At 37.6% G+C, this 12,972-nt stretch overlaps 1 protein-coding gene across 3 annotated transcripts in view; it reads left to right on the top strand.

The window, feature by feature from the left end:
• Ubxn8 (UBX domain protein 8) overlaps nt 1–9,297 on the top strand; it is a 34,282-nt gene extending 24,985 nt beyond the window's left edge. For 2 of the 3 annotated variants that reach the window (XM_076852521.1, XM_076852519.1), the window contains 4 exons: nt 1,438–1,581; nt 2,970–3,011; nt 7,261–7,335; nt 8,720–9,297. In XM_076852521.1, coding sequence (XP_076708636.1) covers nt 1,438–1,581; nt 2,970–3,011; nt 7,261–7,335; nt 8,720–8,887 — 429 coding nt within the window. In that variant the 3' untranslated portion in view covers nt 8,888–9,297. Of the gene's footprint in view, nt 1–1,434; nt 1,582–2,969; nt 3,012–7,260; nt 7,336–8,719 lie in introns of all 3 variants that reach the window. The other variant, XM_076852520.1, reaches the window with a different exon arrangement.
• Nucleotides 9,298–12,972: the final 3,675 nt, after the last annotated feature.

Here is a 12,972-nt window from a genome sequence, read left to right as displayed (position 1 = left end):
TGGTCACAAGATGAATTAGACATTATGCCCCTTGTTTTTAGACTCTGTCTTCATTGGTACCACTGGTGTATATTTTAACTTGATTAGTGGAGACATCAGAAAGCCCTGGGCAGGTTAAACTGTTGGTGTGGTTATGAGTAAGGCCCTGAGGACTATCATAGAACATGACAATCACAATGTGAGAGGGTCAAAATCTATCAACTTTTTTTTTTTAATTAGTTATATATGACAGTACAATGATCTTGACGTATCATACGTTAAAATCTGTCAACTTTTAACTTTGTAGCTTGCAGTGAGGCAGCCTGGGCTTGGCCATTTACTTGGCATTAAGATCCCTTGATTCTCATTTCCCATGCACCTTCCACCAAATTTTCTCTTTATGTTTGCTTTGTTTTGGTCCTGGAGATTGAGCTCAGGAGTGCTTTACCCAGCCCTTTTTATTTTTTATTTTGAGACAGGGTCTCATTAAGTTGCCCAGACTGGCCTTGAACTTGCCAGTTGCTGGAATTATAGGCGTGCATCACCACACCCAGCTAACTTTCTTAGGAAGAAGGAAAGGGGATGAAACCCTACCAAATGATGAACATTTTAGACTGATAAAGAGAACTTTTTATCTTCGGTTAGTAGCTGTAGAAGGAAGGAATTATTGAACTAATAAGCATGTATTTGAGAACTCTACATTTATTTTGTTAAAGGAACATTTTAATAGATAATATTGAAGAATAGTTTTCTGGAATAAAATTCTTTGCCTCTTAGAGGATTAAAATGGAAAGTCAAAGTTTGAGTTTCAAAACTAGAATATGTTTATATATAACCAGATACCAAGGCCACATTTTGGGTATAGAAGTTTTGCATGGTCACTTTCAAAGACATGTTTTATAGGGGCTGAGGTTGTGGCTCAGGGGTAGAGCGTTCACCTCGAATGTGTGAGACCCTGGGTTTGATCCTCAGTGCCACATAAAAATAAATAAATAAATAAATAAAAGAAAGGTATTGTACCCATCTATGACTAAAAACTAATTTTTTTTAAAGGCATGTTTTTTTACACATGTTCTATTTGCACAGTCTTTGAAGGCAACTCCCTTGTACTGCCACTTTCTTTTGCTGAAAAGGAGGAAAGGATATCAATCAGAATTTTTTCTTTTTTCCTATCCTACTGAGAAACTTAGGGATTAGTCAGAGAAGGAAAGGGTCCCCATCAGCTTTTTGTCTATCAGAGGGAATCTCAGAACTTTGATGGATAAGGGTTGTTTCTGGAAGATATTAAGCCCCGTATTTTCTTGTTCAAGGACATATTGCTTTCATTTTCTGGGTGTAATAATATCTTAATATTTTTCTACTGAAATGCCATCAGAGTAAAAAAAAAATCATTGTGATTAGAATAGAATAAAATCAATACAAAGTCTCTTTAGAAATTGTATGTTGTTTTTTGAGCAGGGTGATGAAGAATTGGTGCTTGAAAACACAAGTCAGACATCTTTTGAAACAACCAACAGACAAGCTGCAAAGAGGCGGAACTTGCCTAAGCTACTAACTGAAGCCGAAGATTCGACATCTGCTGAACAGCCCTCCCAGAAACAGGTTTTTCGATTAACACCACTTACTGAATCGTATCAGTGCATAGGAGGAATAGGGTTCTCTGGTGAGGTGGTATATTGGGGAAAGGTGAAGACTGTCTTAACCCAAATGGTGTCTTACCACCTCCTTATAAAGTCAATCAGCTTCATTACAAATCACTTATTGGGGGGGGGTGCTGGGGTTGTGGCTCAGGGGTAGAGTGCTCGCCTAGCACATGCGAGGCCCTGGGTTCCATCCTCAGTACCACAAAAAAATAAATAAATAAAGATATTGTGTCCAACTAAAAAAATAAATATTAAAAAAAAATCACTTATCCTATTTAATATTAAGGTTCTGAACCAAACTTAGAAGAAAGCTGTAGGATAAATGATAATAGGTTTAGAAAATACTTTTGTTCTCTTTGAGGAAGAAATTTGATTATGTAGGAAAGTAAAGTATAGTGTTTACACTGGGCACAGTGTTGGATGCCTGTCAGCTCCCTGGGAGGCTGAGATAGGAGGATCACAAGTTCCAGGCTACTATGGGGAACTTGAACCCTGCCTCAAAGTTAAACAAAACAAAACAAAAAAATGGCTGGGGATACAGCTCAGTATGGGAGGGTCTGAGTTCAATACCTAGTACCGTTAAAAAAAAAAAAAAAAAAAGAAGAAGAAAGGGCTGATGATGTAGTTCAGTGGTAGAGCACTTGCTAGCATGTTTGAGAGCATGGGTTAGATCCCTAGTACTGCAAAAAAAGAAAACTAAATATATACAGTGTTTAAGTGAATCATTCCTGTTAGGTAGCTTAAGACATATTATGCCATGTTTTGTGAGTGGCCAACACCTATTACAGGTTGAGTATGCTCTTTTCTGAAATGCTTAGGGGATGGTGTTTTCAGATTTTTTATTCTGGAGTATTTGCATATACATAATGAGATCCTATCTGGGGATAAGTTGATACAGAGTGTATATGAAACACAAAATTCAATTGTGTTTCATATACACTCTATATCAACCTGTATTAACATGATAATGTATAATTTTCCTGTCTGGCCCTTCTTGGGAATGGGTTAGCAATCGGTCACTGGGTCTAGTTTTATTAAGCTTAGATGTGTCATGTTGAAAGGAACTTTTTTTTTTTTAGTACTGGGGATTGAACTCAGGGGCACTAAACCACTGAACCACATCCCCAGCCCTTTTCTGTATTTTATTTAGAGACAGGGTCTCACTGAGTTGCTTAGGACCTTGCTGAGTTTCTGAGGTTGCCTTTGAACTCTGGATCCTTCTGCCTCAGCTTCCCAAGCTGCTGGGATTACAGGCATGTGTCACTGTGCCTGGCAGAAGGAAACTTTCTCATTGCAATTATTTTTTGCTTCTTGAAAATGTTTACATTTCTCTCCCTAATTCTTTAGGTTCCTGATTTACCTGAAGAACCTTCTGAAACAACTGAAGAAGTAAGCTTCTTGGAAAATTAAGTATATTTTCTGGTTCCTGTTTAATACTAAGTAAACATGTATGACTTATCTAAACCTGGGTTTGGGGAGAAGACAGCAGAAGTGTTCATGGGATTGCACTGTAAAGAGGTCTTGTTCTGAATTTGGGGTAATTTCAAATTCGGCAGCTGAATCCTGGTCTTGAAGCCTGCTTTTTTTCTGAGTTGTTTTATGGAGACTACCCACTGCCTCAGGCAGGGAATAGATAGATGGCTCTTCTAGAACTTTAAGTCAGCAAATAACCTGCTTACTAAAACAATCATGTTAGACAAATGGCTTCAAAGGTAGTTCTCCGTTAAAGAAGAGAGGATGAAGACTACAGCATGTTGTATGTTTTAAGAATAGTTCACTGTTATGGGATCTGGGGTGCAATTGACCCCCGCTGCACTGGGCGGCTTCTTCCCACCTGCTTTGTTACAGTGTGCACTGCCTTGCTGCCATTGGCCAGCATAGTTATAAGCACTTGTTCTAATACAGGGAGTGCATGTATCTTTGTTTTATTTTGGTACTGGGGATTGAAACTAGGGGTGCTTTACTACTGAGCCACCCTTTAAAAATTTTTTTTCTACTTTTATTTTGAGTCAGGATCCTGCTAAGTTGCTTAGGGTTTTGAATTGCTGAAGCTGACCTCAAACTTGCAATCCTCCTGCCTCAGCCTCCAGAGTTTCTGGAATTACAGGTGTATATCACTGCTCTTGGCCGAGCATGTGTTATTTGGACAATATGTTCAGAGAGAGAACTCTTCATAGCTTTCTATTTTTTTTAGTCTGGCAACAATTATATTCCTTGAAAATTATTAAGGACTTTTAATTCTGCCATTATGCCTGACAAATTGATGCTATAAGTATGTTTGCCCTGATCTCTACTTCTCAAGCTTTGGGCTGGTATCCATGACAACCATTTAAAAACATAATAGTAATTAAATATATTTTTGGGTTTTATAGGAAAGGCCTTTTTTGAATTTATCATGTCTTTCAAGCATGTGACATTATTCTTGTTGGATTATAGACATTGGTTGTCAGTGAAATCTCTTATAATTGTCCTTTTTATAGATACAAGGACAATGCTTTTCTTCAGATTCTCGTGTTTGTGAGCCTTAAGAGGATTAAGAAGTATTAGAATATTTTTATTTTGTTAGAATCTTTTTTAGGGGAAGGGGGTACCAGGGATTGAACTCAGGAACACTCAACCACTGAGCCACATCCCTAGCCCTATTTTGTATTTTATTAGAGACAGGGTCTCACTGAATTGCTTAGAGCCTTGTTGTTGTGAGACTGGCTTTGAACTTGTGACCCTCCTGCCTCAGCCTCCTGAGCTGCTGGGATTACCACCATGCCTGGCTTTTCTTTTTCTTTCTCTCTCTCTTTTTTTTTTTTTTTTGCTATTCTGGGGATTGAATCCTGAGGCGCTCTACCAATGAGCCACATCCCAAATGCTTTTTACTTTTTGAGACAGAGTATTGGGAAGTTGTCCAGACTGGCCTCAAACTTGTATCTTCGTGCCTCAGCCTTCCTGAGTGGCCACGATTACAGGCATGTACCACCGTGACCACCTTAGAATCATTGAACAGAGCATATATAGTCTGTGCAGTTGCTACCTAGCATTTTTAAGAATTCAGTGCAAAAATCTTTATTTCCCCACTAACCATTTGCAATCTTGATATCTTTAAATGTCCCTTCACATCTTTTAGTAATTGTATTCTCATGAACCTATCTTTTTTGATAGGTTTTTTTTTTTTGTGTGTGTGTGTGTGTGTGTGTATGTGTGTGTTAGACCTAGATCTGACCCTACTTGAGATAAACTTGGTTGTTTCTGGGTTTACTGGTCCCTTCAAATTTTCTCTGCCTCTGTTTCTCTCTATTGTAGCATTCCCTGCTCCCTGCCATTAGAATAATGAAAATAGACTGTAAGCATTATCATCAAAGTTAAAAACAAGAGAAATAAAGCAATCTATTTTGGGGCTGTGCCTTTCTAACCTACCTTCCACCCTATCACCCTAATAAAACATTTTTAAAGTTTAAAATGTTTTAAACTTAAGAGTTTTAACACATGTAGAGTGAGGAATGGGTTATACTATACTTACTAAAGATTTGAGGATGTTTGTTTTTGTAAATCATGCAGTCATATTGTTTCTGACTTTCTTAAAATGCTGTTTCCTATTTGTCAACAGTTTTGATCTGGTATCATAATCATTACATGTCATTGATACCATCATACACATTAAGCTTGCTCCTGTAATACATTGCTCCTGACCTACATACTTTTATGAGTATATATGTAAAAAATATTTTCACTTTAAAAAAATTTTTTTTTTAGTTTTCAATGGATCTTTTGTTCTATTTATTTATATGTGGTGCTGAGGATTGAACCCAGATCCTCACACATTCCAGGCAAATGCTCTACCACTGAGCCACAACTCTAGTCCCCTCAAAAATATTTTCACTTTTAAGAATACTGGAAATTATAAGTTTTAGGAAATTGTCTATTTCCTAATTAAAATTAGACTTACTAAATGACATTACTTATAGAATAATCTTTATAATTCTGTATTGTTAGGAAATGAGACTAACATTCATTTTTAAGAATATCAGAACTAGCTGGGTACAGTGGTGCACGCCTGTAATCCAGTAGCTCTGGAGGTTGAGGCAGGAGGATTTTGAGTTTAAAGCCAGCCTCAGCAATTTAGCGAGGCCCTAAGCAACTCAGTAAGACCCTGTCTCTAAATACAAAAGAAGGGCTTCGGATGTTGCTCAGTGGTTGAGTACTCCTGGGTTCATTCCCCAGTACCAAAAAACAAAAAATTCAGAATTAGAGGAGGCTTGCTTTCTGTGTGTGTGTGAGTGTGTGTGTGTGTGTGTGTGTGTGTGTGTGTGTGTATTTGTTTTTTTCTGTATATGTTGCAGCTGACTTTATAATAATGAGCCACATGAGAAAATTCCTGTTATACTGGAAACCTGCTTGGATTTAGGAGCAGACTAATAGAAGAGTGAACTAATGACTAACATAGATTTCTGATAGGAGAGGGAGGGATCTGAAAAACAATGTAATTTTTATTTAATTAGTACACCCTGATTTGTTCAGTGCCTGTTATTTATTTAGTATTATAGATATATCATTATAAAATACTAAGCTGGGTAGATTTTCAAAAAGGAGAAAATAATGGTGGTAGTTCACGATTCCCAATTGAAATATTTACCATGTTACTGTTCCACTTTTAAATTAAAAATAACCATAAAATTTAAAATAATTTGAAAATAATTTTGTAAATCATCATGTTATATTACCACATTTTTATAGCAACTGTTTTATTGTATGCTATCTTATTTCATTTTAAGGAGTAGCAGGGAAACAATTTTAATTACTGCTGCTTTTCTTTTCAAGTACGAGGGATTAAACCCAGAGTCTCTTACATGCTAGGCAGGCGCTCTGACTGCTGAGCAACGTCCCCAGCTCAGTGGATGCATTTTCTAGCATGGGTCTCCTGAGATGGGGAGGTGTGCTGCTCTAAAACCACATTTATACATAACATGATGCCCAGTAGCTCTCAGGACAGTTAATGATGCTGGTTACAAGAAAGGGTTTCCTGGCACTTTTGAGAAACCGGCAGGTACATAATGAACTTTAGTGATCATTGTCTTCTCTTTTTATGATGGCCTTTAATATACTAGCAGTTTCCAAGCTCTTTTTAAGTGCCTAAGTGCTTTATTAAAGGGATGATCATAGAGGGAATTCAGTAGATGAAGAAAAGCTAGAGCTGCTCAAACACTCTCACTTACTTGGGAGGATGGACAGACAGTGTGTGGCCTATAGTATCAGAGTATGCAGGCAACTTTTTGTTTCCTTCCAGGTAGTGTTTTCTTGTCTGTACATTGAGAAAGTGGCACTAGGTCTTCTTGGTTTGTTCAGTTACTTTTCAAACAAGCTACAATCTTAATAGTATTTGCCCAGAAAAAAGCACTTGGTCTCTGGTGTCCTCTTTGGAAGGCTTTCACTTCCTCATTAGTAGAAAGATGTTTATTTTTCAGTTTTAGAATTATTTCCATGTTTAGGGGGAAATTTATCTGGACCTTGATGTTGCAAATTCCTGCAAATCTCCATGTGAATTTTTACAATAGCATGTGTTTCTTAGTAGTAATTTTGGAATCTTAAAGAGCTATGGATTTGATTTTTTAAAAATTGGAATTCTTATCTGAACATTTTTATTTCTCAGGTAGTTACTGTTGCTCTCCGATGTCTAGGTGGGAAAGTCCTAAAGAGAAGGTTTTTTAAGTCTTGGAGTTCACAGGTGAGGATATTTGCATTATGAGGAATATTTTTCTTGAATTTGGCAAATGTCAGGGGAGTTATCACACTGTCATCTGATATTCCCATCAGATAAGGATAAAGAACATTTGTAGGTACTCGACATTGGCAGATTTTGGGATATGTAGACATGGTAGGCTTCCTTGAATTGTGATCTCTGCATTCAATTTTTTTTTATATTTATTTTTTTAGTTGTAGTTGGACACAATACCTTAATTTTATTTATTTATTTTTATGTGGTGCTGAGGATCAAACCCAGGGCCTCACACATGCTAGGCAAGCGCTCTACCCCTGAAACATACCCCAGCCCCTCAATTTTTTTTTTTGTTGTTGTTTAACATTTTTTTAGTTGTCAATGGCCCTTTATTTTTATTTACTTACTTATATGTGGTGCTGAGAATCAAACCCAGTACCTCACACATGCTAGGTAGGTGCTCTACCACTAAACTACAACCCCAGCCCTCTGTATTAAAATTTTAAGTTATTCCCTTTACTATAACTTTATTTTTATTTTGTTTTTTTGGAGGCCTTTTTGGCTGGGGATGAAACCCTGGGCTTCATGCTAGGCGTATGCTATACTAATAAGCTATATCCCTTTGGTTTTGTTTTAGTACTAAGAATTGAAACCAGGGGCACTCTTACCACTGAGCCACATCCCAGCCCTATTTTGTATTTTATTTAGAAACAGGGTCTCACTGAGTTGCTTAGTGCCTTTGCTGAGGCTGGCTCCCTGTTTCAGCCTTCTGGCCTGTGGAATTACAGGCGTGGGTCACCACGCCCAGCTAGTCCTTTTTATTTTTTGAGACAAGGACTCGCTAAGTTGCTGAGGCTGGCTTTGAACTTGTGATCCTTCTGCCTCAGCTTCCAGAGTTGGTAGGATCACAGGCATGTGCCACTGTGCCTGGCTAATATTTTATTCTTAACCTCTTTATTGAATCCTCTTTCCATTCTATATGTATGAATGAGGCTTTCCTAACTTAAGTATCTCAGTTGTTAAATGCTATTAGTCCCTATACCTCTTCTGGAACAAAAGGTATTAGAAGTTATTCACATCTCAAAATTCATGAAATAAATTTCCTTTAAACTCTAGAAAGGAAATATCTTTGAAAGTTCTTTTTTTTAAGATTTATTTTTGTTTTTAATACTTTTGTTTATTTATCTTTATGTGGTGCTGAGGATTGAACCCAGTGTCTCACACATGCGAGGGAAGCACTTCACCACTGAGCTACAACCCCAACCCTGAAAGTTCTATATCATTACTCCTAAGGACATAATTTTACAGCGACAGAACTATAAAATGTCATAGTGTTCTGGAGGACCATAAGTGTGTACAATATTAGATAATGTCTAAGCTTTTTATCTTCTAGGTCTTACTTGACTGGATGATGAAAATTGGGTACCATACATCCCTATATGGCCTTTCCACGTCCTTTCCCAGAAGGCCACTAGAAGTGGAGCAAGATAGGTCACTGGCGGATATAGGAATAACCGTGGATACTGTACTTAATGTGGAAGAGAAAGAGCAGAGCAACTAGTAAAGAAATGAAAACTACCTGTTCTACTTAAAATCAGTTATGCCATGACCTTGACAGGACAATAAAGGATCCACATTAAAATCATGCCATACCTTGAATTGAGCTCAAGGCAGTGAACACTAATGTTATCCATGGAAAAGTAATTGACATAAAATTTAAAAAAGAATTGTTCTCTTTATATCATGATTTGTAGAATGTGCCATCTATAATGTACTGAATAAGGTAAAAAAATGTATATTATAAGGGACACAATAATTTATATTTTCCTACTTCATATCATTTCTCAGTATGTTAAAAACCGTTACGAAACATTGTGCTGTGAATGGATAATTATGAATGTAATGCATTCCACTATGTCATGTATGTAAAGAAATTTTTAAAAAAATCAATTAAAAACTTAAAAAAATAAAAAAAAAAGAAAAGTCAGGAAGCCGAATGTGGTGGTGCCTGCCTGTAATTCCAGCGACTTGGGAGGATGGGCAGGAAGATTGCAAATTCAAGACCAGCCTAGCAATTTAGTGAGGTGGTAAGCAATTTAGCAAGGCCCTGTCTCTAAGTAAAAAATAAAAAGGCTAGTAATGTGGCTTAGAGGTTAAGCACTCCTGGGGATTCAATCCCTGGTACCAAAAAAAAACAAAAAACAAAACCGAAAGTCATAGGCCTTTAGTTTCTTTCTCTTCAATCCATTTTACCACACAATTAATATTTCTTTCTTTCTTTCTTTTTTTTTTTTTTTTTGGTGCTGGGGATTGAACCCAGAGCCTTGTGCATGTGAGGCAAGCAACCCACCAACTGAGTTATACCCCCAGCCACAATGAATATATTTCACAATCCAATCAAACCTTTCAAAACCTTATAAGTTGGAATGTTTACTCTGTTGTATTTCTCAAAATTAAAAATGTCAAAACTTCAAAGTCCAATTTTTCCTTGTATTAAACTGTAACAACAGTGGCACACTCTAATGCCAGTGCCTTAGGAACTGAGGAGAATCACAACTGAGCTATACCCTGCCCCCAGGGCCTAGAATAATCCTCCCCTCCCCCCACACTGGAGATTGAACCCAGGGATGCTTTATTACTGTTACATCTTCAGTCCCTTTTATTTCTTATTTTTGGTACTGGGGATTAAACCCAGGGGCACTTACCACTGAGGTATGTCCCCAGCCCTTTTTATTTTTTGTTTTGAGAAGGGTCTCACTAAGTTGCTGAGGCTGGCCTCCAACTTGTAATTCTTCTGCCTCTACCATCACACCCAATTCTCAGTCCCTTTTGAGAACAGGGTCTTGCTAGGTTGCTGAGGCTGCCAATGAATTTGCTATCTATCCTGCCTTAGCCTTATCTTCCATGTCACTATTGTTACTGGCATGAACCACTGTGCCTGGCTTCATTGACCCAATTTCTTTTTTTGGTACTGGGGATTGAACTTGGGCACTCCACCACTGAGTTACATGCCCAGCCCTATTATGTATTTTATTTAGAGTCAAGGTCCCACCAAGTTGTCCTTGCTAAGTTGTTTGAACTCCAAATCCTCCTGCCTTAGCTTTTGGAACAGCTGGGATTATAGGCGTGCACCACCATGCCAGGCCATCACCCCAATCTCTCACAAAAATCTTCAGGGCCATTTCTTGGCATGGTAATGCAGACATTCTTTTTCGGGGGAGGGGTAGTGATGAAGTGGGGTTGAACCCTGGCATATTCTATCACTGAGCTACACCCCAGACCATTTTATTATTTTTTTTTTTTTTAAAGAAAGAGTGAGAGAGAGGGAGAGAGAGAAATTTTTAATATTTATTTTTTAGTACTTGGCGGACACATCTTTGTACATGGTGCTGAGGATCGAACCCGGGCCGCACGCATGCCAGGCGAGCGTGCTACCACTTGAGCCACATCCCCAGCCCACCATTTTATTTTTTAAAACAGGGTCTCACTGGGCTGCAGTTGTGGCTCAGGGGTAGAGTGCTTGTCTAGCATGTGCGGGGCCCTGATTTCAATCCTCAACACCACATAAAAATAAATAAAGGTTATTGTGTCTAACTACAACTAAAAAATAAATATTAAAAAACAAAACAAAACAAAAAACAGGGTGTAAGTTGTTCAACACTTAGGACCCTCCTGCATTCTGCAGTGTTGCTGGGATTATATGCCCAACTGCCCAACTCTAGACATTTTAACACAACATTTACAGTTGCGTGCAACACTAAAAGGCTAAAAATAGAGATACTAATTGTTTCCTTGGTTACAAAAGGCAGTATTCCTTTTTTAAAAATTTTTAGTTGTAGATGGACACAATACTTCTATTCATTTTTATGTGGTACTGAGGATTGAACCCAGTGCCTCACACAGGCTAGGCAGGCGTTCTACCAATGAGTTACAGCCCCAGCCCCAGCAGTATTCTTTTTTTTTTTTTCTTTCTTTTTTTTTAATTTTATTTTTTTTATTGGTTATTCAAAACATTACAAAGATTTCAGAATCACATCGGTTACACATCCACATTTTTACATAATACCATAATAGTAACTGTTGTATTCTGCTACCTTTCCTATCCTCTACTATCCCCCCTCCCCTCCCCTCCCATCTTCTCTCTCTACCCCATCTACTGTAATTCATTTCTCTCCTTATTTTTTTCCCATTCCCCTCACAAACTCTTATATGTAATTTTGTATAACAATGAGGGTCTCCTTCCATTTCCAAGCAATTTCCCTTTTCTCTCCCTTTCCCTCCCACTTCATGACTCTGCTTAATGTTAATCTTTTCCTCCTGCTCTTCCTCCCTGTTCTGTTCTTGGTTGCTCTCATTATATCAAAGAAGACATTTGACATTTGTTTTTTAGGGATTGGCTAGCTTCACTTAGCATAATCCCCAGCAGTATTCTTAATACAGGGAGATGGAACTACTGATGACCCATAGCCATCTAGCAATGAGGTGGAAAAAAATCATTAATTTTTTGTAGGTGTGACAAGAGTATGGGGAAGGAGGAGGAGGAAAGGTAAGTGGGAAGAGAGAATCCTTATCTCTAAAGGTATATACTAGCTAGTGGTACATGCCTATAATCCCAACAACACAGGAGGCTAAGGCAGGAGGGTCAAAAGTTTGAGGCCAGGGCTGAGGTTGTGGCTCAGTGATAAGAACACTTGCCTAGCATGTGTGAGGTACTGAGTTTGATTCTCAGCACCACATATAAATAAATAAAATAAAGGTCTATCAACAAAAATATTAAAAAAAAAAAGTTCAAGGCTAGCCTCAGCAACTTGGCAAGGCCCTAAGGAACAGACCCTGCCTCAAAATGGACAAAAATGGGGGTGGGAGAGAGGATATGTGGCTCAGTGGCTAAGTACCTCTGGGGTCAATCCCTGGTACTGAAAAAATATATATATATTCTAGAATATGATAGAAACTATGGGCAAAAAATGGCTTCAAAACAATCTGGAGTGGGGTGAATAGGTAGGAGTATAGATAATATTAAAACTAAAGTATATGAGATCCTTTTATACTTTCTATAAAATTTTCCATGATTTGAATGTTAAAAGGTCTTAATAGGCTTTAAGATAAAAAAAAATTTGTAAACTTGTCACACGACCTATGAGAAACTGTGACTTACTAAAGCTTTGGTTTTTTTGAATGTCGAAAGGAAAATAACTCGAATCCTATTTTAACTTAAACTGTTTTACTAAAGTTTTTAATAATATGCTTCAGTGAAGTAAAACAAAATGTAAAAGCTACATCTTAAGTACATTAAATATGCTTCTGAGTACTTCCAAAACAGTATACGAAGTGGTCAGGTGAGAGTGTATTGAGGTTAATAGTGAAAGCCCCTGGTAGTTGCTGAGACATTAACTATATGAACTCAAACTCAGCTTCTCTAGTGTTGAGGCCAGAGACTCTTAGAAAATTTTGTCCTTTCATCATATATCATGCTTTATTTTGTAAACTTGCTCCTTCATTGTAATGATGTGGTTAGTCCTCATCTAAGCTTAATTCAATAGTCATGTTATTAACATATAAAGTCATTTTAGGTTCTGACAGTGACACTAAGATATAGTTTGCTGTGGGGGAAAGGGAAAATAAAAACCATAACAATACCTTTTC

This window comes from Callospermophilus lateralis, chromosome 4 (genome assembly GCF_048772815.1).
Source record: "Callospermophilus lateralis isolate mCalLat2 chromosome 4, mCalLat2.hap1, whole genome shotgun sequence".
Classification (NCBI taxonomy): domain Eukaryota; kingdom Metazoa; phylum Chordata; class Mammalia; order Rodentia; family Sciuridae; genus Callospermophilus; species Callospermophilus lateralis.
This window is presented reverse-complemented; position numbering and strand designations above follow the sequence as displayed.